We start from the raw sequence: 26,975 nt of genomic DNA, 5'->3' as shown, positions 1-26,975 counted from the left end.
CGTAGCAGAGTTAAGGAAAATGACGAGCGTAAGCGTGCCATACAAACAATCTCAAAGTCAGAATGAGACAGTACCCTAGCAGAGGCGATATGTAGCAACACACACAAGCCAAAGCGCAGGGATCAGGAAGAATGAATGAAAACTGCAAACGTACAGACAGGCTGCAATGGGCGCCTCAGAAGGAGCTGGGAAGCAGCACCAGGCATAAATGGTAATAATAAAGTGGAAAAGAGCAACAAGGCTCTGTGCAAAAGTGCGAAGCACACAGACATACACAAGGCAGTGTACGAAGAAAGGCACTTGGATGCAGAACTGGAACGACAAGTGAAAAAGGGATTGACGTTCCCGTGTGAACGCCAGAGCAAAAATGAGTGTGAGAAAAGAAGTGAAGGGGAACAAAAGAGCCCCTGACAATGAAAACAGGCATGAAAAACAAGATAGCAGCCTGACATGGGAACCGGAGGCAGAATAAGCATCCGCACGCAAGGGAACCCACAGAACAGTGCAGCAACAAAGCATAGAACACATCGGAGGGAGCATGATCCAAAAGCAAACCGACCATGGCACCCCGAAGGAACTCAAGGTCAGGAAAGCAACATGAAAGGGGAAACATGTCAAAAGACAGGGTCTATGACCACGTCCACAAGGCTGTTGGAAGCAGGGAGAGACAACCGTTGGCCGAGGCCACGGAAGAAAAACAGGATAAAAGGTGTCAAAACACAAAGTTGTACAGGAATAACACAGAACCATCCACAAGCCATAAGGACGGAATGGATGGAAAGTAACTTAAAGAATCAGTGCACATGACACTTGTGTAAGGAAACAAAGCTTTCAGGCCTGCATAGAAGGGGACCAAACAACCGGTCATCAGCAATCCACCAAGAGAAATGGAAGGAATGCCGACAACAGGAAGCAAAAGATAGAACGCTTTCAAAACCAGCACAATGAACAGGGAAAGCGAGGGAAAAGGCAACAGCAAGCCGAAAAAAGAGCTCCAGAAGCAAGGGTTGGAAGTAGCACCATACCCCACCTGTGAAAGGGCAGGGGAACGGTACAGCCAGGATAGATACGCAAAAACAAGGGATAACCCTGAGTAGGTCAGGAGGAGGAATGGCACTGCCTCAAGAAGAGGAGTGCAACCAAAAGAACCCACCGTATGCTGTGGGAAGGAAATACCCATGAACAAAGCACGTGGAAAAACACAAGCTCAGAATGGCCCAAGAGGAGCGGGCAAGAGAGTAAAATTGAAAGAGAGGAAGGGACCCTCCAGTGCAGAGCACGGTATTTGTCCCTCTCTTGATATAACATTGCTGCAGTGGATAGCCGGGAACCCATGTCATGGTGGAGCCGGAACCACCAAAGGCAATAGACGCTACATTGAGCATTGCAGTCCTTTAGGAAATGTAAAGGATGGAGGACACAATACAGGTGACCAACAACCCCCATAAGACAGTGTGGGGAAACTGCAACAAACCCCAAGATGAGCCTGCAAGCAGACGAAAATAAGAACAAGAAAAACCCATTTGAAAAATGGAAAAACAAGCCTTCTATAGAAGACCAGAGGAAAGGCTCCCGGAGGAGTACAACACACATACTTACATGGTAAGCAAAACTAGTCACTTGCAGAAAGCAGCTTACTTCCAAAAGCCCCAAAGAGCCAATGTCAAAACCAAAACTCCATACTAACAGAGACGACAGGCAAATTGCCCAAGGGTACTAAATGAGAGGCAATGTAGTCAGAAAAACTACAACAAAAAGAGAACCACGAACCGTGGTATGAAAAGGCCAGTAATAGGCAGCTACACTGGATCCGCGTTGCTGTATGGAAAAGAAGAAACTGACCTCAGCACATCGCAGGAGGGAATATATGGATTCTGCTGACATCATGTCCGGGGACGACGACGTTGCCGAGTCGCTCGATGCCCTCTACCGACGAGCAAAGGTACTGCTGAGGAAAATTTCCGGATCAAGTCTGATGCCTGGGAAGAATTCTAGGATAAGGAATCTGCAGCTAGCTGTCTCTATCAGATATCTGGGTCCGTAGCAAGGGCCTTTTTTAATCCAATGGGACTTGATAGGTGTTTTTAGTAATTCTGTGGTTGTGACTGGGGGCCAATTTAGCTGTGTTCAGTTCTATATTATTCTATACTTTTGCTGTATTTGATTAAAAAAAATGCATTAAAAATTGAGGCATCTCTTCAGTAATGAATTGTGTTTGAACAAAAGTATACATATAGTACGACAACAACGTTTTTAAATGCAATTTTTCTGTTGGAGCTTGGAAGAGTTTTGTGTTTGATGCTATTTGATTAGTAGGGACTCTTTTGCCCAGGTAAATCCCATTTCCTGCGAGGCTGCTCTAAGTCTAGGTGATGAGACCTGAGACTTCTATAAAGTTCTCTTCGATATGGGGGAGTTATGTAGATCAGATTGAAAATGATGGTTGGGGCACTTGAAGTCAGTGGGAAGTGAGGGATTTGAATGAGTGTTGTTGGGCAGCTAAGGGTGCAGGGTCAGGAACACTTGCGAATGACAACCAGACCTCCTCTTGTTTGTGTGCGGGCTGCATCTTGGGTGCTGCCTGCAGTACTGAGGACACAAGAATGTGTTTTAATGCATGTACCAAGTTTATGTGTTAAAGGGTGTGTCCATGTTCAATGCTGTAATTACATCACAATTTCAAGAGTGTGGACGACTGTAGAGTGTGTGCTGATAAGAATGATTTGGTGCAGCACGTGGATAAGGTTCTGACTGTCTGTTGCTTGAGTATGATGCGAGTGGAAGTGTTGTTTAGAAATGGGTGCAGGTGTAGAACATGGTGCATGGTATTTGCCACACTTTGTGATGCTGGCTTACCTGAGAAGCACAGGTTTTGCCTTAGGCCCTTTCTGGCCTGAGCTAGCCCAGCAGGTAATGCCCTTGTCCAACCTTAGCTGGGACATCTCAGGATGCGATGCAAATGCAGATGACAGAGAAGTTGGGTAGAGGTGGGATATAGGACAATCTTGCATGAGTTTTAGCCTCTGGATCAGGGTTGGTCGATCTAAGGGAACGGGGTGGTGGGAACTGCAGGGTCGCTCCCGATTAACTCTTGCTGGATGAGACGAGATTGGAACATGCTGTGGTGCAGTGTGGGGTGAGTGTTGGCCTTTTGGGTTTGCCAGTTCAATGGTTCAGACTGGCAGGAACACTAAGGCGGCTTTGGAATGGGTCTTGTAGGAGGCTGCACAGAAGGCAAGAGTAGTTTAGGCCACAGTGTAGTCTGTCATGAGAATTCCTGTCTAGAGAAGGGTTTGGTCAATTCAAGGAAGCAGGGTGGTGGGAACTGCAAAGTGGCTTAGGACTTGCGCTTCCTGGATGGTCTCAAGGCTTTCAGTAGCAGCTTGTGGTGCGGTGCAGTGTGGAGCAAGACTGTCAATGCCATGATCATAGGTCATAATTCCAGGAAGTGGAGTGGTGGAAACTGCCAAGTGGTTCCCGATAGCCTCTAGCTGGATGGTGATGTATCTGCCTTGAGCAGTTTGGGCCAAGGTGCAGCCTAGAGCACAATTACAGTCTGAGGACAGCAAGTTGGCCAATTTAAGCGAGCGGGTGGAGGAAGCTGCAGGCTGGCTTATGAATGAGTCTTGCTGGATGATGATGCAGCTGCCAGGAGCAGGTCAGGACGTGCAGAATCTGGGGCAAGTCTATTGCTTTTTCTAAATGGGCACAAAGCTCTGATCTGTGCTGGATCTTCTCAGTATGGGTGTTTGACAGTAAAAAGGGGACATGGTTGCATTTTTTAAACCCGGCCCTGGTCTCTAATCCAGACGTTCACACGAAAAACTCTTCATGTCTCTGAAACTGTAAAACGTACACAGTGTCCTGCCTAGTAATTCATCTACAGCTTCCCCCTCACATTCTGATTTCTGGAATCCAGTCTTTATTGAACCTGCCTGCTCTATGTGGAGACTCACATGCTTGAGATACTGCTCCTACACTCAAAAAGTTACTTGTAAAGTGTTCCGCTGCTCCTTGTAGTTAGGTCTGTGCGAAATGACATGCCTGAAAAGGTGACAGTAATGAAGCATGTTATTCCAACTCTGTAATAAAGTTATGAAATTATTTCTGTAATGATATGACCCAACAAACCCTGAGCCCAAGTTCAAACCAAAAACATTATTAATTAAACATGACAGGCCAGGAGGACTCTAGAAATCTCTAAAGATAAGAGTCTTGAAAGATTGTTGCGCTGTCCAGGACAGTAAAGGGTGCCACCAAAAAGCTGTTTGCTGGTGAATAAACTATGATGTAGTGGACTTTGTGCTAGTGGGAAAGTTTTCTTTTTTCTGTTCAGGGCAGCAGGTGGACAATGGCCTAGTGGGGAGAGATCCCCATCTTCTGATCTGAGCACCAAACTCCCAGCATTGCCCCGGCTCGGAGTGATGCAGAGGGCATTCCCTTGCACCATTCCTTCAACCGTAGCCTATTTCAAGAGCTCCCATAACCTTGGACCGTCCCTCATCCTCAGGGTTGTAGCTTTGACTTCCTATTGCAGGATGTCCCACTGACTGGACATCCTGCGGGATGAAATCATCCATGCTGGTGGCCGGGTGAGTTAATCTTCACGATGGCTGTGGTTTTCTGACTTTCACACACTTCATGGTTGAAGTTTAAGCTTTACCAGCCCCTAGTTCTAACATAAAGAAGCCGAGGGAGATGGAAAGGTACCTAACAATGATTTCTGCTGCCAGCAATTAGGAGTTCTAATTGGATGGTCCTAATAGGATGGTTTCTGCTGCCAGCGATTAGGAGTCCAATGAAAAATGTATTTTGTGATGAAAAGCCTGCAATTCATATAAAAACAGGGTTATTTCTGACTGCAAAACACATCTGTTTTTTACAATCTACTAAGACCTTTTGCCCACTCGCAAAAGGGCTTTTGGAACAATTTACGAATCGCAAAAAAGAGAAGGAAATTTGTGAGTCATAAAGGGATTATCAATTGTGAATGTAATTGCGGTTGCAACCTAATGCTTTTATACGGGGTCCAAGTCGGAATTGTGACTTATTTGCAAATTCTCATGGGGACAGGTTTTCTTTTGGGAATCTGACTGCTGGCTTTGAAGAAATAGGCAATGGTCCAGAGGAACAGTGCATGGTCTCAAAGATGTCATTACCTGCCGAAGGGAACTTCACAAAATATCCTTATAGGTTTTGAAAATGTTTCCTGCAAGGATTAAGAACATCAAGCAGATCTCTGCTGTCCCTAGTGGGCCTCCATTTCTTAATTTACAGGCATTTCCCAGGGGGTTGCGACACGCCTCCAGAGTAATTATCATTCACTAGGTAGGAGATTCTGTGACCTCGTGGGAGTCCACATTTTGCAATGTCACTGATAAGTACATTAGAGGCATTGCAAAATGAAGACCAGGTCGAAATCCAGTCGGTGTAGAAAAACGTCAACTATATTGCGAGCTGGTCTTTTGCATATCCGCTTTACATGAAGACACTGACATTTGTCAATTCTAGCAACCCAAACATGGATGTGAAACACATAGTGCTTGTGCACCAGCAAAACTGGTGGAGTGAGGGAACATCTGCTTGTTTATGCATTTTTCTTAGATTTAAAAGCTAGTGACTTCTGAAACAAGCCTTTTGTGGGGAACATAACTGATTTGACACCCACGACTGCAGTTACAGCCTAGAAAATCAAGAAGTGAAATAATAGAGTGCTAATTAGGTCAACTGTGCATTGAGATGATGCAAGCCCTTATTTGGATTCTGCCATTAAGTGAAGCAATTGTGCCAAGCCACTGTAATACCATTACTGCAAAGAAATACTTAGGGGTTTGTCTGTAATCATGTGGCATAAGCAGCAGTAAACAAGGGTATGAACAGTAACTTCCCCATCACAGAGGGCTATATTACACTACGCCTCATCTGCCTGATTAGCGGTAATTACTGTGAGGCTTCTTGCCAGTTACTGCCAAAGTTAAAACACTACAGAGCAGTAAAGAAGGCCAGAAGCTCACTCATCTGACCTTATTCCCACTTTCCTGCCTTATGTGTCATTTCTAAAAGAGGGTTATTGTCTTAAACTCTAATTGCGTCATATCGAAGAACAACCCGGATACAACTGACAAAACATCATTAGGTATTCTTAGATTTTAGTTACGCACTGAAGGGATGTGTGTAGAGTGCACAGTAAATAGGAAGAAATATTAACAGCCGCCATTATGAGCATAATGAGGCCTAAAAGCCCACTGCCAAGGGCTATTGCAGTTGTGAAAGACATCAAACCCGAGTCATAGGTCCAGTTCCCAGGTGAGGGCCTAGAAAAGGCTTCTCCAACGAGTAGCTTGTGAGCTACTGGTAGTTCTACAGCTACCCGCAAGTAGCTTTCTTTGTGCAGCCCAATCTACTATACCAGAAATAAGTTTTTGCTTGGCTGAATTAATATATGTACACCAAAATTGAAAAATGTGCATTCAAGATGGAAATGAGTGTATTTTCAGAACTTATAAGCTGATGTTTAGAGATAAATGGTTGAATTCCCAAAATATATTTAAAGATTAGTAATAGTATTAAGTTGGTGCCAGGGGCATTTAAGCATGAGCTTGTATGTATTAACTATCTAAAGGCATTGCAAACTGATAAAGCACTGATGCACTGAGATTACTGTGGCTAGTAATCTTAAATGGTGTGGCAACTAATGTAATCTTGTCTGATGTCACTAGTACAACACTAATACTATTAGTAGCTCAGGGTGATTTTCTTGATCATAGGTAGCTGTTATTACATAAAAGGTTGGAGACCCCTGGCCTATAATGAGGGAGAGGGGTTTTAACAACCGGTGAAGCCTGAGGCAGAAGGGCTGTGATAGTATTAGAATATTGCACCACTGTTGGTAGAATGTTCTAAAATACACCGGGACAAACAAGAAAACAAGCATTGGAATGTTGCAGTAGAAGGTCCATACCAGCCATTATTGGCCCTGAGTCACTTCTTAGTCTTCAATGGAGAACCTAACATTCTGGTCTTCTAATTAAAATTAATTGTAAGGTGAATTTGGAAAAAAATCATAAAATTAAGATTTTGACTGACTGAGTAGATAAAGCATGAAAACACGGAGCACTGGATTGAGTTAACCCTTCATAACCTTATCTAGTCATTTCCTTTTACATTTAACCAAAATGAAATCTGCTTTAAAACCCACATTTGGGGGAAAACTGCAGACACCTGTAAAGAAAGACAACAGCGGTAAGGAGGCGGCAAATATTGCCGTTGATGATGATGATGACATTTCTGTATTAATCTCTTTGAAGGGTCTTTAACGAGATTTCTCTGATTATTTAATTTTATTACTAAATCTGAAATAGGGACAGTTCAGAATATTGTAGAAAAAATATCATTCCAGTAGGGCTGCCTCCAGGCTGGATTACCCACAACAGAGGCACAACGAGGTGCGAGCAGGAAGTGAAGCAAAAGGCTGAGCCCTTTCTGACCCCTTTCCTAAGGCCCCTTCCCCTTCTGACACAGGAACTGCAGTCCCACCCTCCACCCTTACACCAAATGGCAATATTTAGGGAGATTAATCAACAGCTCTCAGTAGCAAAAAGGGAGCCTTTCTCCTCCTTCCCCACATCAGTGTCTAGGCCCCAACCCTCCAGTCTCAGGATTGTCAGAAAAGTGTCTCACAAAGTAACCTCACTCCCATCTTGTGCCCATAAATAGGCCAGAGGCTTGCAACATGGAACCCACAGGCCTGCTTTGGCTGGCTCACTCAGGAATGCAAAATGTGTGTAACACACAGACCAAAAAAAAACACGTATACACACATGGTCTTGATCTATCAGGGATCCGGTTCACCTGTAGCAGCGGGACTTCATACGAGTGGGCCAGTATGGTATCACTTCAGTGGCCAAGATAAAAAAAGTCTGGTTACACTATAATAATAATAAAAAATGCGGTATGCTGCCCTCACCACACTACACGTCTGAAACATGTAGTACTCTGCAACTATGGACAACATGTGTTGTGCGCCCCTCAAGGTGGACGGCAAGACACAAATCAAGGGAAAGGTCTAGGCCTCACACACATGCTACATTAGCTTGAGGACAGGCCAAAAAAAGCCTAAAAACATGGATACCAAACACTCACAGTTGGGCACTCAGGGGAGGTGACACATGCAGGTGACATTTCCATTGCAACACCATATATATTTTACAATAGCATACAGCATAACAGGATTTGTGCTAGATGTCACTATGTTCATTATGTTGTCTACTATAGTTAGACTCCTCTCAAGACCTCGAAGTATTCTGAAATAGAAAAAAGCGTTGAGTCTTCTCTTTAAAGAAGAGGTTGAGTTTGTTGTTTCTCTTAAGTGGGAAATTGTTACATAGCTGAGCATCGCCCACCTGGAGAAGCTTCCGCAAAAGGGTGGAAGCAAAGGACCTTAAGTAGTAAAAAGACATGGACCTCAGGGTTCTAGTAAGCCTCTAGTAGTGAACAAAGCCTCCAAATTGTGTACCTCCTACGATGTCCCAAAGGTCGATGTTTCGGCTAGCGCCTCCTGTGGCCAACAGCTTAGAATTAGGACTGAATTTGATAGCATTTACCTCTGAATCGAAGGTATCCTGCAGGAAGACAACATAAAAAAATTAAATGGTTGTAGTTTGACAGCTTTAAATTCTCCAAATCGTGTCATGAGCCTAATATAATTTTCTTTAAAATAAATGTATAAAACAAGGATTAAGAAATTTGAGTGATTTGAGTGATGTAGAATAATAATCTCAAACAAGCAGGAGAACAAGACCATTATAAGAAAGTTGAACTTTGAGGGGACTTTGTGTCTCTCCCCTGCTTATTACTCAATGGCTTGTCTATCTCAATTCAATGCGTCTGAGTCGGTGGCTTTCCATCCTGGCCTTTCAATTGCTAAGCTCAAGGAACATTTCAGCCTTGCTGTGTTTGATTGGATCAGTTGAATCCTTCCACTACTAAGATCAGGACCTTGCATTGCATGAGGAACTATATTTTCTCCCTTTCCTTCTCACTCTTCTTGCTCTCCTTTGTACCTCCAGCTATGCTATTTGAAAATTTGGCCCCAGGCTCTGTAATCTTGCCCCCAGCCCACTTTGCTCCTTGACCGGCATATCTTTGAATGTTTTTTTTTTTTTTTAACATTCAAATTTGGATGCCCAGGGGGCACACGAGTACAAAGGATCCCACAATCTTGGAATGATTACAACAAGCTTTAAATAAAACACAGCAATATGACTGTTGTACATGTGCATGCCAAATGGCCGCTGCCGGTAGCTGTTTCTTAAGCGTTATGGAAAAGGATTTCCAGGTGGCTTTTTAATAAAGCTTAAGGAAAAGCATCCCAAAATAGGGCACCATTAATGTGTAGGCATAGTGGTCATCTGAGGAAAAAAGCATTGTCAAAGCAAATAGTTCAGTGCCCCCGTATCACAGGCGAAACCAATTGGCTTTATCAATGCTTGTTAACGGAAATAAAACTGAATAGAAACGTATAGGCAGCAGCTTTGTTAAGAAATTAACACACTGCAGCTTAAATGGAAGCAACACTTGGGCAACATTCATTAAAACATTTTAGTAGTTTATGTTTTAGTTAATTTGTTATAGGACAGCAGTATCCTGAATCCTCTCAAATAAGACTTCCATGATGGGTGTTTCAGAGAATTGACTTGTACATTTTTATTCACACCAAATAAATCTCTGAAATATGCTCCTGTATGCATCCATGATGGGCTGGGACCCGAGTGGGCAACTACTGGATGCAGGTCCCATGAAACAGAGAACATCTGAGATCATTCTGCTGGAGCACAGATCACTATACTCTGCCCAAGTTTATTTCAGTTTCTCTTCACAATTGAATTCTGTTTCAAAGGGACATCCTTGTGCAATAAAACCTGGGGCAACCTATCATTCCAAGGAACCTGGGTAACATAATTGCTACGCGTATACAGTGGTCTCTTTTTTGCAACTTGTATTTATTTCCACAGCAGTAAAACATTACAGTAATTAAGATATAACGATCTGAGCTGTAGGCAAGAAAAAAAAAACAAGCACAGGGAACATAAATATATCCAGTGTCAAGAAAGGTCTGGGTCTCCGGGTCGTAGGAGGCCGCATGAGCGTGGGCACTAGTGCCATAGGATGGGGGCGGTCAGGCCAACATAGACCAGTCCTATATTGTTATGTGGAATGAAGGGGGAGGGGGAAACACAGCTCTCGTAAACTATATTGAAAAATATTTAAGGGAGGGGGGCAAGAGTCAATGGGGATGCAGAAAGGGAACAAAAGTCAAGTAAACCTTTGCATGTACTGACTGATACTCACGTGGTAATTCAAAGTACCTCGAGAAGGGACATGGGGGTCCCTATGACCCGGAGTTCAACTTGGTAAGCAAGCTTAACTGCAGGGGCTGACTCTGCTGCAAACCACACCGCAAACTGTAACGGAGGGCCTAAATCATACCTGCAAGGGAGGACCTAGCCGCTCTGCCTGCTCGTCTTTCAGTGGTGTTACGCAAGGGGCAGGAATGCAGGGCATCAGACGTTGGGGGCTGGTGGGGTAGGATGATGGGACCAGGTGGCAGAGGAAATTATTTTGTTCCAATATCTCTGGGGATGGGAGGTCAGAGTAGGTAAAAGATAAGGAAGGAGAGGGGGGCAGCTTCCGCTCGAGGGGGGGGGGGAGGAGATGGGTGCAGGGGGGTATAGCGTATTGAGATGTTGTTTGCCGGAGGAAAGGTTGGTTGAATTTCCTGTGCGACCCTGAGAAAGTTCTGAAAGGAGCATTTTAGGCATACATCTAACTATCATACGTCAAGTGGGGCAGTGGATGGGAGAACGGGCCCAGTGGTCACCATGTCAAGGGCATGCATGGTCCGCGTGCTGGGAGATGTTGGAGGGGGGGTGACTATCTCCTAATCATGGGAGGAGTGGTGCATGGGTCAGACTCAGTCAGAATATCTATCAGAAAAGCTCCCCATACCCGCTCAAAGTCCTCTAATTTGTTGGCAATTTTGCACATGGACCTCTCGTGTGCGGCCACCTTTAGGAGTTCTACGCTCCATTGCGTATATAGGGGAAGTGGCCTGGAGACAGTGACATGGGATGCGTATCTTCACCACATCTAGTGACATAGCCAGCTATTGGTGAGCATGCACATCCATCTCAAAAGCAACTGTTGTATTCAGTAGGTGGGGACGGCTGGACAGCTTCTGAATGCTGATGTTTCATGTGATTCCATGCAGCCATCAAGCAGGCCTGGAGGCCCTGGCAGGCTCAACAGGATATGGTGCAAATCACAGTTCTTTTCTGAACATGTCCAGCAGCGACCTTGGTGTAGCAGCCGTGGCCGGTGTAGCCTCTGTGAGGTCCAGTACCACTAAGAGAGGAGTTTGAAGTAAAGAAATGTAAGACAGGACAATCAAAGAACTCTAACATGGTCCCAAAATAGGGCCGTCCACCATCCGGGGTGCAGTCCTTGTCGAGTACTGTCTGCTATTTGATGCAGGTCCAGTAGAGAACGGGTCCTGAATGCGTGCTCTTGAATAGAACGCCATATAATCCAGAGACCAGTCTACTGTATCCAGGAGGTACTGCAGAATGGTTGAAACCGGGAGTTCCACTGGGAGGAGCCTCATCATTGAATGAAGGCAATAGGTCATCTGGCGATGTTGCCAGAAGTTCGATGGAGAGAGAAACTCCCCTCTAAGCAGTGTTTAATTTGAACAGGTGCTTTCTGGTTCCGGGGCACTGGCACTTATTTTTCTGCCTCAAGCATTTACTGTTAGCAAAAGACACATATGGGAAAGATGGAAGAAGAGAAAAACAAACAAGCATTTGCAATGCAATGGGTCTCGCATTTGGTCCAGTTAGAGCTATTGGTGGTGTAAATTCCTAACTGGACTTTTCTTGCCACATAAATAAAAAATAAAAAGCAAAGAGTTTGTTGAAAAAAGTGAGCCAATTCAAAGCGCCACGGCCACCATGAGTGTGAATGCGAAGGAGAGACACAAAAGGAAAAAGAAGTTCGCTCACAGTCAAACATATAGGCAATTGTGCAATTATCCATGTAACAGGGTGGGTGTCCAGGGCGGTAACAAAACCGCCCAAAGGAGGGACAAACGTAAAGCATTTACCAATGAAAACAAAGGCAAAGGATTTTTGAAAGGCAAGCCCAGGAACGAGCGATAGTGAAGAGCGTGCAGTGGGCGTGGTTAAAAGACCACAATACTTACTTGCGCGCTCAACCTAAAAAGCATCACAAAGGGAGAAAGCAGAAAGCTGCAAGAGTGAGCTGAAGTGGCGGCGAGGCGCTGTAAACGGATTAAAGAAGCCTAGATGGCTTCAGGATTACGATGCCTCAGTATTCTGTGCTAACACACTTAATTGCAGCAGCCATGTGTTTCGGAGGATAGCTTGGGGCACGGCACATTTTTATTTACAAACTAAGCACTGCCTCTGAGCACCTAAAACGGTTTAAGCATGCCCACGTAAAAATGATCGTCAATGTGGTGCACTCCCTTCATGCTCCATGGTGATCAAATACAACATTTTGCTGGCAATTCCAACAGATGAAATGTGCCATATAGGCACCTTGCTGTGGAGATGCGGTTCGATACCCAGTAGTTTGTGGGCAGTCGCCCATGCCGTGGGAGTGAGAGCAAGGTTTCTTTGCCCTGTAGAGAGTGAGGGCAGTAAGCAGCATGGGGGGGGGGGGGGGCCATAAGAGCCGATAAGATGTAGCTCGATCTTCACACACATCGGTGTCTCCACTGAGTGATGCAGGTAAGGTGCGAGCTAGGAGAGGTAGAAGACAAGGTTGTAAGAGGACATGTTTGGCAAGCAGAGGCCCCCGGCTTCTGTGTCTCCACAGAGTGCGGAGGCCCACAGCTTTGTGCAGCAGCAGCTCCATACATACAAGCGGATATCTGCCTCGATATCCTGAAGAAGCGCACAAGGGACTCTCAGGGGAAGCATGCTAAAGATGTAGGGATACCTGGGTGCCACTACCATCTTCATAGTTTATACTCTACCCCACGGGGAGAGGTTCAGGTGAGCCATTTTAGGAAATCTTGTTAGGACTGTTTGTAGGGCGACATGGTTATCCTCAACCATCCATCGGAGGCCACTATTCACACGGATCCCAAGGTATCGGACTCTCTTTGATACCCAAAGCATATCTGACCTCGAAGGTATGCCTTTCTGGTCCCCCTGGGAAGAGAGAGGGCCTTGCACTTTGACCAGCTGATTTTGTGCCTGATATGACTGAAAAAGGATGTATGATGGACATGTCCGCCACTCCTTATGAGTCTGGGCGGGAGAGTAGGAGAAGGATGTAATCCACATAGATGAGTTCTTTCACTGTGGTGCCTCCTATGGGAATGTCATGGATGTCCGGGAGTGGCAAAGGGCCACAGATACGCGTTTCAAAGCCAGCAACAACAGCAAAGTGGGGAGCGGGAAGCCTTGACGTGTGCCTCTATGAATCCAGAACATGTCAGACAGAAACCCCCGCACTGGTTCTTAGCCATAGATGAGTCATACAGGAGATACCTTCGAGGTTAAATAGTCTCAAATAATCATTTTCGCCATTACTCTGAAGAGATATTATCATTCAACATGATCAAATGTCTTCTTGGCATCGAGGGAGAGTGCCAGCCTCTCCTCCGGGTCATCCCTGACGGTCACAGAACATGGGCAAGAGTCTGAAGATGATGGCATGGCCTGGGGCAAAGCCAAATGCCAACCCATGGATCATCTGAGAGATAACATTTCTCAGTCTGGTCCCCAGGATTTTAGCAAGGATTTTGAGATCCATGTTGATCAACAAGATTGGACGGTAGCTGACAGTACAATGGGTCTTTTCCTTCTTTAGGGATAACCGAAATAGTGGCCTTATTAGAAACTAATCCCAAGGAGCTGCTCTCCACGGCCACCTGGTATGATAGTGACAAAAGGGGGAGCAGTACATGTTTCCTCGTTTTATAAAGCTCCCCAAGGAATCCACCCTCACCCGGGGATTTACAGGTCAGGAGCGCCGCTATGGCTTCAGTCATTTCCTCCTCTGTAATATCGCCTTCCAAGAATGCCCATCCCTCATCCGTGAGGGGCCCCAGGAAGTAGTCAATGTGGGCCAGAGGGGGAACGGGGTCCGAGCAGTTGAACTCCAAATAGTACATCATGAACCGCTGCACAATATCTCAGGGGTGGAACACCACACGCATCACGATGGCACAAATCACCATCTCTGATTCACGCTGACGCAGCTGCGAGGCAAGCAATTGTACAGCCTTTTCACCAAGGTCATATTTGCACCACCGTAGATTCACTAGTGCTTTTTCAGATGCCACAGTATAGAAGGCGCTCAGAGGCATCGTAGCCAGCGCAAGTGCTCTGAGGTTGGACGTCGTCAGAGTCGTTGTGTAGCAAGAGTGAGGCCATCACCTCTCTCACTGCTGCCTGGAGATCTGCTAGGACCTGAAGCTAGGAAATGGTAGCATCCCACATCAAGGCCTCCTAGGGCGGCCTTCCCAACAGCCCAGAGGGTCCTAACAGAGTCAACAGAGCCATCATTATTCGTCACATAGGAACAAATATGGCTTCTCAATGTTTCCTTACGGTCGGGTAGGGTGTGGGCATAAGGCTGCATCAGCCATTTCACCAGCCGGGGGTTGACTGAGCCGAAGTAAAAGTCCAAGCAGACCATACCGTGGTCTGTGACTCCTGCCTCCAAGGCAGTACAACCTGTGACAGAAGAGAGGAGCGAGTGCCGGTGTAAAACGTAATCAGTGTGAGATTGGGTGCCATGTGAATGGGAGAAAATGGTATATCCCCTCTCTGTAGGATGCAGAAGGCACCACAGATCGGCCAGTGCATGGTCAGACAGAAGAGGTTGTGCAGAACCGCCCCATATGATCTTGTACGGGGATCAAGCTTACCTTTACAGTCTCAAAGAAAGTCTAGGGTCAATTTCCAGTCACTGCCTAAAAGAAGGGAAGTACGTCCGAAGGCTAGAAGTTCCTGTGAAAGGATGACCATAAAGTAGGTCTTATCGGCAATGGGTGCATTAGCAGAACCGAAAATCAGCGTTTTATCAGCAAAGCAGATTTGCAAAGACCCATTGGCCTTCCCTGTCCGTTCAGGTCTTGAGCACCCTACAAGAAAGGTTGCGTGGAGCAGAAATGCCATCCTACATTTCTTGAAGCACCTGCAAAAGGAAGGTGTAGTTCCATCAATCCGCACATGATGGCTACTGCTGAGCACCATGTCCACCCAGTCACATTTAAGTTTCAGAGAATCTTCAGGAGTTAGCTGTGTTTCCTGAATAACAGCCATGTCTCCCTGGTTCATTCTCAGGTAGTGAATGAGTTTTTTGCACTTAATGTAGAGTGGCATGACATTAACATTATGTGAGGCAATCGATAGGGGCACATAGATCGCCTGAGAAATGTCTCAAAGGAGGAAGTATACAGTCGAAAACAGGGAGAACCTTCTAGTGGATGGAGAGACAGGGGAGGATGGTAAAGGGTGAGGAGGGTAGGGGGTGAAAAGAGGACAAGTGCAGAAAAGAGGGGAAGACCTCTGTAGTGTCCCTAGGAAACACCTATGCCTGTCTGTGTCCACTTTCCCGCAGGTCTCGATGTGTGAAAAAAAAATTGTGAATGCAGGCGGAGGAGGACCTAACTGGATTCAGCATCTCTTGTCTCCGTGCAGCAGCTTTAAGTAGGTTAGCGGAGGTTGAACCTGGTTGTCAGGCATGGAGCTGTATGCAAGTCGAGGTTAGCAGGAGGCGTGGTGGGAGAGAGAACAGAGAGCCAGGGGTGGCCCCCAAGACAGTCAGTCCCACATAGGGGCTTAGATGGGAAGGGGAGTTCGTAGAGGGGCACTACTTGCCCATATGAGATTGGGTCAGCCCAGTAAATAACACAGGGAGCACTCTGTCCAGAGCACTCTCTCCACCGGGGTCGGCGTTTTTCTGGTCACACACAAGGAGGCAGTGAACTAGAGCACCCTATGGCCAAAAAGGGGCCTGGAAGCTACTCCGGACAGAGGTTCGGTAAGTGGCTTTACAGGGATGAGCAGTCCCATGCCATGTGCACTCCCTGGTAACACTGTGTGTATTTCAGAGTTTAAAAGTGAGTCCATCAAGCAGAAGGTACTTCCTCTGACAGACTGTATGAGGGGTGAGCAAGCTTTGTCTCTGTCTTTGGTTAAGGCTTCTACCACCTGGTTGAGAATAGCACCATCCGTTTCCTTGCATCTTGAGGCCGGGGTGTGGCGGAGGCATTGCTGAGAGCAGAGTAAAGGCCAAGCTGCATAGTCCACTTATGGTTCTTTGGAGGCATACAAGGGGGCTCTCGTCCACTGAGGGAGCTTCAAGGTAATTCAAGAAGATTGGTTGGATCAGTGTATTCTGTTGTCTTTCAATCGTAGGTGACACACGTGTGCCTGGTCCAAGAGGCCAAATGTGAGGTCCCAGCGTCGAAGGCAGGGCTGCAGGGCAAGAAACATCTTATGCCTGGTGTTGGTGGCCAAGGAGTAATCAGTTGAAACGGAAATGTGGTGGCCGTCGATGAGCAACGGGGATGGTGGATGCTTTATCGCCTGTATAATAGTCGTGGCTGGTTGGTGGTGGAAAAAAAGAGGCAATGATAGGTGGGGCAGGCAGATGGGGGCCGTGGAGTGGTCCCATACCCTATGTGCTCTTTGGAATTCCAGTGGTGCAAAAAAGTGGAGTAACAGTAGCTTGGACAGGAAACTCCCAAGGAAGGCCAGCATGTTTTCTTCCTCCGCCCCCTCTGGGACACCAAAGATACAGATGTTATCTCTCATCGGCCCGTCTTCCAAATCTGTGACCCTATGTATTAGAAAGTCAACGTGTCTGCTCCAGCCCGGCAGGGCGGTGTATTGCGATTTCATGTGCTCTACACAATTGAGTCGTGAGGGAGTGAAAATTGGTCACCTCTAGATGTAGGGATTTGACTTCAGTCTTGAGGTTTCATATTGCCATCTATGGTAGAGAGGGTGAATTTGATGGTCAAGATTCCTTTCAAAATATTTTCCATAGTCATCACTGGGTCCAATAAGTATGCTTATGGCAAGCCACCCCTGAGGAGAAAATCAGCTGTTGGACAGCAGGCTTCGGCATGAAGAAGACAGAGGACCCTGCTAGGCGGCTTCCTGATGATGAGCAAATGAGCCTGTTGTCTCAGAGATTGATGGAAAAGTCACTGGGAGAGCCATCTACTGTCACCAGACACTCAGCCAGGGATGTTTTCTGGTTCTGGTATCCCAACAAGCGTGTGATGTGGTCCCCCAAAGGCTGCGTAACAGCATGAGCAGTGCAACAGTTCATTGGCACGTTGGATGGCTGATTGGGCTACAAGGGAAGGTCTAAGCCGGAAGCACCCCTATCAGGGATCACTAGGCAGGCAGTTACTCCATGACTCCATTTTTATTCATTTAGCTCCACGAATTAGGACTGCTACAGGTGTATCACGATGCTTTACGTTTAGTAATACGAAGATACATGACAAGACTAGAGGAGAAGTGGTCTGATATGCGTAAGATGATGACTAGTTCTCAAAATACGCATCTCTCACTGGCAGAGAACAAAGTTTCTCCTCAGATGGCTATAGTCGTCTTCGAATGTGGCTATAATGCATTCAGCCGGAACCTTAGGTATTGAAAAAATTCTATCAAGAAAGTATTACATTTTAAGTTTATATCTTAGGTAGCAGAACTCAGAGAAGTAAAGCGGGTACTTGACAATCATTTTGAACTTTTTGTTGAGACATTGCTTTTACAAGCCATTCATCAAGGTAATGGTAAAAATTGTGTTTTCCAGATGTGCTTCTCCCATTGCCATGACTTTACAACATTCACAGTGCTAATTTGAGCATTCATTTAGGGATTTTGTACTATCATCCACACCCTACAAATGAAGGGGAGCAATATGCAAGATTTTGGAATGTTACAGTATGCACCATATAAGTCATTGCCACGTTTCCAGAAACCTGTAAAAGTTGATAGAAGATCTGATGAATGACCAACATCATGAAGTTTTCTTTTCTGATCCACGTCATCCCTTCTTAATCTCAAGTATACATCTGAATTCTTGTGACAGACTTTTCATTTGAAGTACGAAGAGTAATCCCCTTGCTTCTACAAAGGCAGCCAATCCTTTCTGCAGTTCAATAAATGGAAGTCTTCAACCTCAGAGCATAGACATTTTGCAAAATATCAAGCACTCATATAGCGCCTGATTTAGATCTTGACGAATGGGATAGGACGTCACAAACGTGACGGATATCCTGTCCTCCATATTACGAGCCCCAGAGGATGTAATGGGATCGTCATATGGCAGACGGGATATCCGTCATGTTTGTGACATAGTAGATCTCTCTGCCAAGTTCTAAATATGGCCCATAGTCTTTGAATCGCCTTTTACTCTTAAAGGTGGCACACAATGCTTCCACCCCACCAAAATGGATGAAGTAAGAGGTGGGAAGGAAGGACTCGCTGCTTGCTGGCAAAGGTTCCTGTAGGTGTGTAGGGCTGTTACTCCACTGCCTCTTGGTTGTCACCTCTGATGGTATTGCTTTGGCTAAGGAGTCTGTTGGTTTCAATGCCACCCAAATAGAGAAAACAAGTCGTGTTGCTCTTCTCAACTGACAAAGAATGGCACCTGCAAAATTCTCTTCTCCTTTGTCGCCCAATTGATCCTTATCCTTCTGTCTGTCTGTCTGTCTGTCTGTCTGTCTGTCTGTCTATCTATCTATCTATCTAGCTATCACAATGCTCAAGTAGTATACATTATAATTACAATAAGTAGTTGAAATGTGAGACTCAAATATATATTTCTCCATATAACAGTGTTTTGTGATTTATTCATTTATTTTTGATAACCTTTGAGTCTCACATTTCAAATAATTACTGTACTTATAATTATACCACTGAGCCTCGTGTTTTTCTATTCGTGGCTTGGCTGGAAACTACACATACTCCGTACGAACTTCCTGGAAATGTTGGCTTTTGTGCCAAGGAAGACTGTCTGTCTCAGACTCCCAGAGAGCCAAGTAATCTGTATTTACCAACTGCATTGCACTACCGGACAAGGATGCCCCTATCGGTTTAGTGGACCAGATGTCAAACTCTAAATAATGCTTAAAGTTGGATGGAAGGCTCAATTTCAAGATCATCACTTTATATTTGTTCATTACATAGGAACAAGAAGATTTGGTGGTGGCTGATTTAAGGAAAATATTCATAATTGGTTCAAGAAGCCACAGAGCCAGGGACAGAAGCAGTTTTACTGAAGTATTATTCTTGAGAGGCTAAAAGACAAGTAATGATAGCCTGTGGAGTCGGGAGACAGAGATTCAATTTGGCTGCTCTAAGATCTCTAAAACTTCCAGAAAAATAAAAAGTAGTTGTTGGCAATAGATGATTTTCTTGACCGCAGTGGTGGAGGAGCTATTAGGCAATAGGCGCCCGATGAGTATTTGAAAAGGTGTGCATATTTATGGGGCAATGAGAAAGCCTTGAAGTGCCAGATTCTTCTAATGCTTTCCAATCAATCCTAGGTGTTCTGGAATACATCCATCTGCGATGGAATTAAGGTGATCTGGATCACCAAGGATGTACTGGAGTTCAAGAGAGTCTCCGTTTATGAGGACTTCTGGAACATCATGGCGGTGAAAGTCTATGTAGCATCACTGAAAGGTGAAGTGTCTCAAAAGAAAAGTGTAAGATTAGCCATTGTATGTTGCATCATCTCTGAAAAAATACACCCTTATTTTGGGCTTCTGCGTCAGAGGTAAAGCTGCAGCTAAGTAGAGTAAACGTGAATTTTTCAAGAGCATAAATGATACTCAGGGTCAATGGCTTCAGCAGCACAAATAGACAATGATATTGATGTTTGAAAACTGTTCAACCGTGTTGATGATCTAAAGAGGAAGGCTGCGGCTGGAGTTTTCAATCTATTATGAGTAATAAGCTGAACCTATGGGTGACAATTCTGAATCTAGACAAGTACTGCAGGATAACACTAATGAAAGGCTTTGTGGTGTGAATGAAATAAGTTATTCTAGAAAGCTCAAAGAAGCCTAACACATGTTAAATGCAAAAATAGCCATCAAGCATCATAACATGCTAAGTGCAAAATGCCATTTCAACAGATCAGCGCTCTGCTGTCTGATCAGTTGGAGAGGGAAACGTCAAATTCTATACATTGTGGTGTTGCTTTTATACAATTTGTATCAATACAATAAATGGATGAAACAGCACATAATCAAGTAGAAACTACAGATGAACAGTAAATAGCAGGTGCCAGGATCTTCTTGTGCGGAGAATGTGAGAAGACCTTGAGGAACAGATACAACAGATACAACTAGTTATGATAAAAAGGCTTACTTTATAAATGGGCAGTTCTCGCTTCGCTGTCCTAGCTGCAAAATGGGGCTATGCTTACTAGCACAGTCGGCTAAATGCTCATTGTACAGGTGTCTAAGACACCTTCTGCGAGTCGCTATGGGGTCGCAAAGACCCACCTCATCAATATTAATGAGGTGGGTCGCATTTTGCGACCCCATGGCGAGTCCCTGCACTCACAGGGAAATAAAGCAGTTTTTATTTTTATTTTGCAGCACTGTATTTAAAATATATATGTGTGTTTTCAATAATGTCAAGGTTTTTAGTGCATTTTAAGTAGGTATATAAACACAACTATTAAAACAAATAGCTATGAATACAAAAAATGATGTCCTTGATGGTTAATGCATTTATTTAGAAATCCAACATGTTGACTTGTGGTGGTGGATTTGCCACAGTGCTAGAGCTGAAGGTCAGGCTCATAAAACAGCCTGGTAAGGTGGCCTCTGCAGAGAAAAAATGAGGGTTTTTTAAAAGCATCCCAATCCTGAGGACCCTGGCCAAGGAGTAATATGGCCTTTCATTCATACCCCATGTCATTTGAGGAAGGAACTGATGGACTGTCATGTACCGTGATTGAACCCTATACTCATACTTTGCGTGCACTTGCATTAGCTCCTGAAAGGAAATAAATACTGCAGCTAGACAAGGAACACCAGTGGCATTTGGCAAAAAACTTTACATCATTGGAGGATGACTACACAACGGCACCAACCACAAACTGCATTGCCCATTAGTCCCAAAATGTCACATCATTTGAGAATAGTGTCAGCAATTTTAATGTTTCCTCATGGTCCATGGTGTCCTTGTAGGCAATCAAGATGTTTAATTACTGCAGCTGGGATCTTGCTATCTGAAACCCACAACAACTTGAGGAGAGTTGTTTCCAAAGCCACTTCACATGCTGGAACCCATCAGTATGTTCAGAGAAGTAGTACAAGAACACAATTGTGTTAAGAAAGTGACTTTGAACATTTATATTTGGAGACTATTCAATTTGATACGTTGGGAGATAGAAACGAAATACTGGCATTAGGTTAGAGGGATTTCTGAGGTATTGTTACTCTGTACATTTGGATCCATGTTACGTGACTTTATAGAGAGGATCCTTAAGGCTAAAGACATTTATAATGTTACGATGTGCTTATTGTGTGCAAGGTACTGATGATTCGAGGAGAGTACTTACTGTAATCACCAAGATAACACAATACTAGGTTGAGGTTTAGGTTTAATTCTACAGAAGTCGGAACCAGAAATTCATACTACATGCATCTAAAGTTGAAAGTGTAACTACAGGTAAAGGTAGCCCTTATCATATTAATAGTGATACCAGGGCAAGCTACAATATACATAGGACAGTAAGGGCCAGATGTAGCAAAACTAGGTTTTGCGACTCGGAAATTGCGTATCGCAATTTCCGAGTCGCAAAACCATATGCAGAATGGTGTCTAAGACACCTTCTGCGAGTCGCTATGGGGTCGCAAAGACCCACCTCATCAATATTAATGAGGTGGGTCGCATTTTGCGACCCCATGGCGAGTCCCTGCACTCACAGGGAAATAAAGCAGTTTTTATTTTTATTTTGCAGCCCGTTTTCCTTAAAGGAAAACGAGTTGCAAAATAAAAAAATAACAAAACCTTTTGGTTTCGGTTTTTCAGAGCAGGCAGTGGTCCACTGGACCACTGCCTGCTCTGAAAAACCCTTATTGGCAACATTCACAAAGGGGAAGGGGTCCCATGGGGACCCCTTCCCCTTTGTGAATGGGTTACCACCAGTGTGACACTGGTGGTAACTGCAAATTGCTTTGCGACCGCATTCGCAGTCACAAAGCAATTTAGCATAGCAATACGAGTCACAAATAGGAAGGGAACACCCCTTCCTATTTGCGAGTCGCATTCACAATTTACGAGTCGGTACCGACTCGCAAATTGTGAATGTGCATCGCAAACGGCAAACATCTGGCTAATTCTTATCTTTGATTTCACACTTATCAATTGATCCACTTCAGAAGAGAGTAAGGGACACAGATAATCTGAAGGTATATTGTTGTGGTTATCTGAAATTAATATGACTGTCAGTGCTCATGTGTTACTCCGCATCAAATTGTTGATATAGATACCCATGTGTCAAGAATTTGAAATATATGGAAAATGTCACTTACCCAGTGTACATCTGTTCGTGGCATGAGACGCTGCAGATTCACATGCTGTGCATTATCCTGCCATCTAGTGTTGGGCTCGGAGTGTTACAAGTTGTTTTTCTTCGAAGAAGTCTTTGAGTCACGAGACCGAGGGACTCCTCCCTTTCGGCTCCATTGCGCATGGGCGTCGACTCCATCTTAGATTGTTTTCCCCGCAGAGGGTGAGGTAGGAGTTGTTTATATAGTAAAGGTGCCCATGCAATGGAGTAAGTATGTATGTACATAATGTGTATAAAAATAGTATCTATTTACAAATTTACAAGTTTCAACTTATAACGGCTACAGGCTCCCTTGGAGGCGGGAGGGCGCATGTGAATCTGCAGCGTCTCATCCACGAACAGATGTACACTGGGTAAGTGACATTTTCCGTTCAATGGCATGTGTAGCTGCAGATACACATGCTGTGCATAGACTAGTAAGCAGTAATCTCCCCAAAAAGCGGTGGCTTAGCCTGTAGGAGTTGAAGTTGTCTGAAATAATGTTCGTAATACAGCCTGTCCTACTGTGGCTTGTTGTGTTGTTAACACATCTACACAGTAATGTTTTGTGAATGTATGAGGCGTAGACCATGTGGCTGCCTTATAGATTTCTGTCATAGGTATATTCCCTATAAAAGCCATTGTGGCGCCTTTTTTCCTAGTGGAGTGCGCCTTTGGTGTAAAGGTAGATCTCTTTTTGCTTTGATATAGCAGGTCTGAATACATTTCACTATCCATCTGGCAATGCCTTGTTTGGATATTGGATTTCCTGCATGAGGTTTTTGGAAGGCTACAAACAATTGTTTTGTTTTGCGAAACTGTTTTGTTCTATCAATGTAATACATTATTGCTCTTTTAATGTCTAACGTATGTAAGGCTCTTTTGGCCACTGAGTCTGGTTGTGGAAAAAAGACTGGGAGTTCCACTGTTTGGTTTAGGTGGAACGGTGATATAACTTTTGGTAAGAATTTGGGATTTGTAAGGAGAACCACTTTATGTTTATGTATTTGTATAAAGGGTTCTTGTATAGTAAATCCTTGTATTTCACTTACTCTTCTAAGAGATGTGATAGCTATCAGGAAGGCTACTTTCCAAGTTAAGTATTGCATCTCACAAGAGTGCATGGGTTCAAATGGTGGTCCCATGAGTCGTGTTAACACAATATTGAGGTTCCACGAGGGGACTGGTGGTGTTCTCGGGGTATGATTCTTTTTAATCCCCCCATAAATGCTTTGATGACTGGGATTCTAAAACGTGATGTTGAATGTGTAATCTGCAGATAGGCAGATATTGCAGTGAGATGTATTTTAATAGAAGAAAATGCTAGTTTAGATTTTTGTAAGTGTAATAAGTAGCTTACAATGTTTTTTGCGGAAGCATGTAGTGGTTGAATTTGATTATTATGGCAGTAATAAACAAATCTTTTCCATTTGTTTGCGTAACAATGTCTTGTAGTAGGTTTTCTAGCTTGTTTAATGACCTCCATACATTCTTGTGTAAGGTCTAAATGTCCAAATTCTAAGACTTCAGGAGCCAGATTGCTAGATTGAGCGATGCTGGATTCGGGTGTCTGATCTGTTGTTTGTGTTGAGTTAACAGATCTGGTCTGTTTGGTAGTTTGATATGAGGTACTACTGACAGACAAGTAGTGTTGTGTACCACAGTTGGCGAGCCCAGGTTGGTGCTATTAGTATTAGTTTGAGTCTGTTTTGACTCAATTTGTTTACCAGATAAGGAAGGAGTGGGAGAGGGGGAAAAGCGTAAGCAAATATCCCTGACCAACTCATCCATAACGCATTGCCCTTGGACTGAGGGTGTGGATACCTGAACGCGAAGTCTTGGCATTTTGCGTTTTCTTTTGTTGCGAATAGGTCTATTTCTGGTGTTCCCCAGCATAGAAAGTAAGTTTGTAGTATCTGGGGATGAATTTCCCATTCGTGTGTTTGTTGGTGAGTTCGACTGAGATTGTCGGCCAACTGGTTTTAAATCCCTGGTATGTCTTGTGCTATTAGGCGAATGTGATTGTGAATCGCCCAATGCCAAATCTTTTGTGATAAGAGACACAGTTGTGATGAGTGTGTTCCTCCTTGTTTGTTTAGGTAATACATTGTTGTCATGTTGTCTGTTTTGACAAGAACATGTTTGTGGGCTATTAGTGGTTGAAATGCTTTCAATGCTAGAAACACTGCTAACAGTTCTAAATGATTTATATGCAGTTGTCTTTGGTGAACGTGCCATTGTTCCTGTATGCTGTGCTGGTTGAGGTGTGCTCCCCATCCCATCATGGAAGCATCTGTTGTGATCACGTATTGAGGCACTGGGTCTTGGAATGGCCGCCCTTGGTTTAAATTTATAGGATTCCACCATTGAAGCGAGAAGTGTGTCTGGAGGTCTATCAACACTAGATCTTGAAGTTGACCCTGTGCTTGTGTCCATTGTGTTGCTAGCCACTGTTGTAAGGGCCGCATGTGTAGTCTTGCGTTTGGGACAATGGCTATGCATGAAGACATCATGCCTAGAAGTTTCATTACAAACCACACTTGGTAGTGCTGGTTTGGGTACATGTTTAATATTATATTTTGGAAGGCTTGTACTCTTTGTGGACTTGGAGTGGCAATCGCCTTTTGTGTGTCGAGTGTTGCTCCCAAGTATTGTTGTATTTGGCACGGCTGTAGATGTGATTTTTGGTAGTTTAGAGAGAACCCTAGTTTGTGTAGGGTTTCTATGACGTATTGTGTGTGTAGAAGACACTGTTGCTGAGTGCTGGTTTTTATTAACCAATCGTCCAAGTAAGGGAATACGTGCATGTGCTGTCTCCTGATGTGAGCGGCTACTACTGCAAGGCATTTTGTGAATACCCTTGGGGCTGTTGTTATCCCGAATGGTAACACTTTGAATTGGTAATGCACGCCTTGGATTACAAACCTTAAGTATTTCCTGTGGGAAGGATGTATGGGTATGTGGAAATATGCATCCTTGAGATCTAATGTTGACATGTAGTCCTGTTTTTTGAGCAAGGGAATCACGTCTTGAAGTGTTACCATGTGAAACTGATCTGATTTGATGTAAAGGTTCAGTGTTCTGAGGTCTAATATGGGTCTCAGCGTTTTGTCCTTCTTTGGAATTAGGAAATGCAGGGAGTAGACACCTGTTCCTTTTTGATGGTTGGGTACTAGTTCTATTGCTTGTTTTTGTAACAATGCTTGGACTTCTCGTTGTAACAGGTCTAAGTGTTGTTTGGACATATTGTGTGCTCTTGGAGGCACATCTGGTGGCAATTGTAGGAATTCTATGCAATAACCATGTTGGATAATGGATAGGACCCATGCGTCCGTAGTTATGTTTTCCCAGTTGTGGTAGTATGCGGTAAGTCTCCCCCCCACTGGTGTTGAGTGGTGGGGGTTTGTGACATTGAAGTCACTGTTTGGTTTGCGGGGTTTTTGGGCTCTGGAATTTCCCTCTTGCCTTTGGGAATTGTCCACCCCTATATGTTCCTCGATAACCTCCTCTTTGATACTGGCCCTGATATGTGGGTCTGACTTGTGAGGTGGAAGGCTCTGTGGTTTGGGAACGAAACCCCCCTCTAAAGTGCGGCTTTCTAAAAGTGCCTCTGCTCTGTGGGGAGTAGAGCACGCCCATGGCTTTGGCCGTGTCTGTGTCCTTTTTGAGTTTTTCTATTGCCGTATCCACCTCCGGCCCAAACAATTGTTCTTGGTTGAACGGCATATTCAGCACAGCTTGCTGGATTTCTGGTTTAAAACCCGAGCTCCGTAACCATGCGTGCCTACGAATGGTTACCGCAGTGTTCACTGTCCTTGCTGCTGTGTCTGCCGAGTCCATAGCAGACCTTATTTGGTTGTTTAAAATCGTTTGTCCTTCCTCAACAACCTGTTGGGCACGTTTTTGGTACTCCTTGGGTAAGTGCTGAATGATATGTTGCATCTCATCCCAATGTGCCCTGTTGTATCGAGCCAGTAGAGCCTGAGAATTGGCAATCCACCATTGATTGGCTGCCTGTGCTGCCACCCTCTTGCCTGCTGCATCGAATTTCCAACTTTCCTTGTCGGGCGGTGGTACGTCTCCTGAGGATTGGGAGTTTGCCCTCTTTCGGGCTGCTCCCACTACCACCGAATCAGGAGTTAATTGCTGTGTTATAAACCCAGGGTCCGTTGGGGGATGTTTATATTTCTTCTCCACCCTAGGCGTGATGGCTCTGCCTTTTACTGGGTCCTGGAACACCTGTTTGGCGTGTCTTAACATGCCTGGTAGCATTGGAAAACTTTGGTATGAGCTGTGAGTGGATGCCAAGGTGTTAAACAAAAAGTCGTCTTCTATAGGCT

General features: G+C 44.6%; 1 protein-coding gene across 2 annotated transcripts in view; it reads right to left on the bottom strand.

Annotated features, from left to right (window-relative positions):
- ATG16L2 (autophagy related 16 like 2) overlaps nt 1–26,975 on the bottom strand; it is a 288,242-nt gene that overhangs the window by 134,947 nt on the left and 126,320 nt on the right. For both annotated transcript variants that reach the window (XM_069203791.1, XM_069203793.1), the window contains one exon: nt 8,516–8,621. In XM_069203791.1, the coding sequence (XP_069059892.1) occupies nt 8,516–8,621 (106 nt within the window). The remainder of the gene's footprint in view (nt 1–8,515; nt 8,622–26,975) is intronic.

The sequence above is a fragment of the Pleurodeles waltl genome, chromosome 8, assembly GCF_031143425.1.
Source record: "Pleurodeles waltl isolate 20211129_DDA chromosome 8, aPleWal1.hap1.20221129, whole genome shotgun sequence".
Lineage (NCBI taxonomy): Eukaryota > Metazoa > Chordata > Amphibia > Caudata > Salamandridae > Pleurodeles > Pleurodeles waltl.
This window is presented reverse-complemented; position numbering and strand designations above follow the sequence as displayed.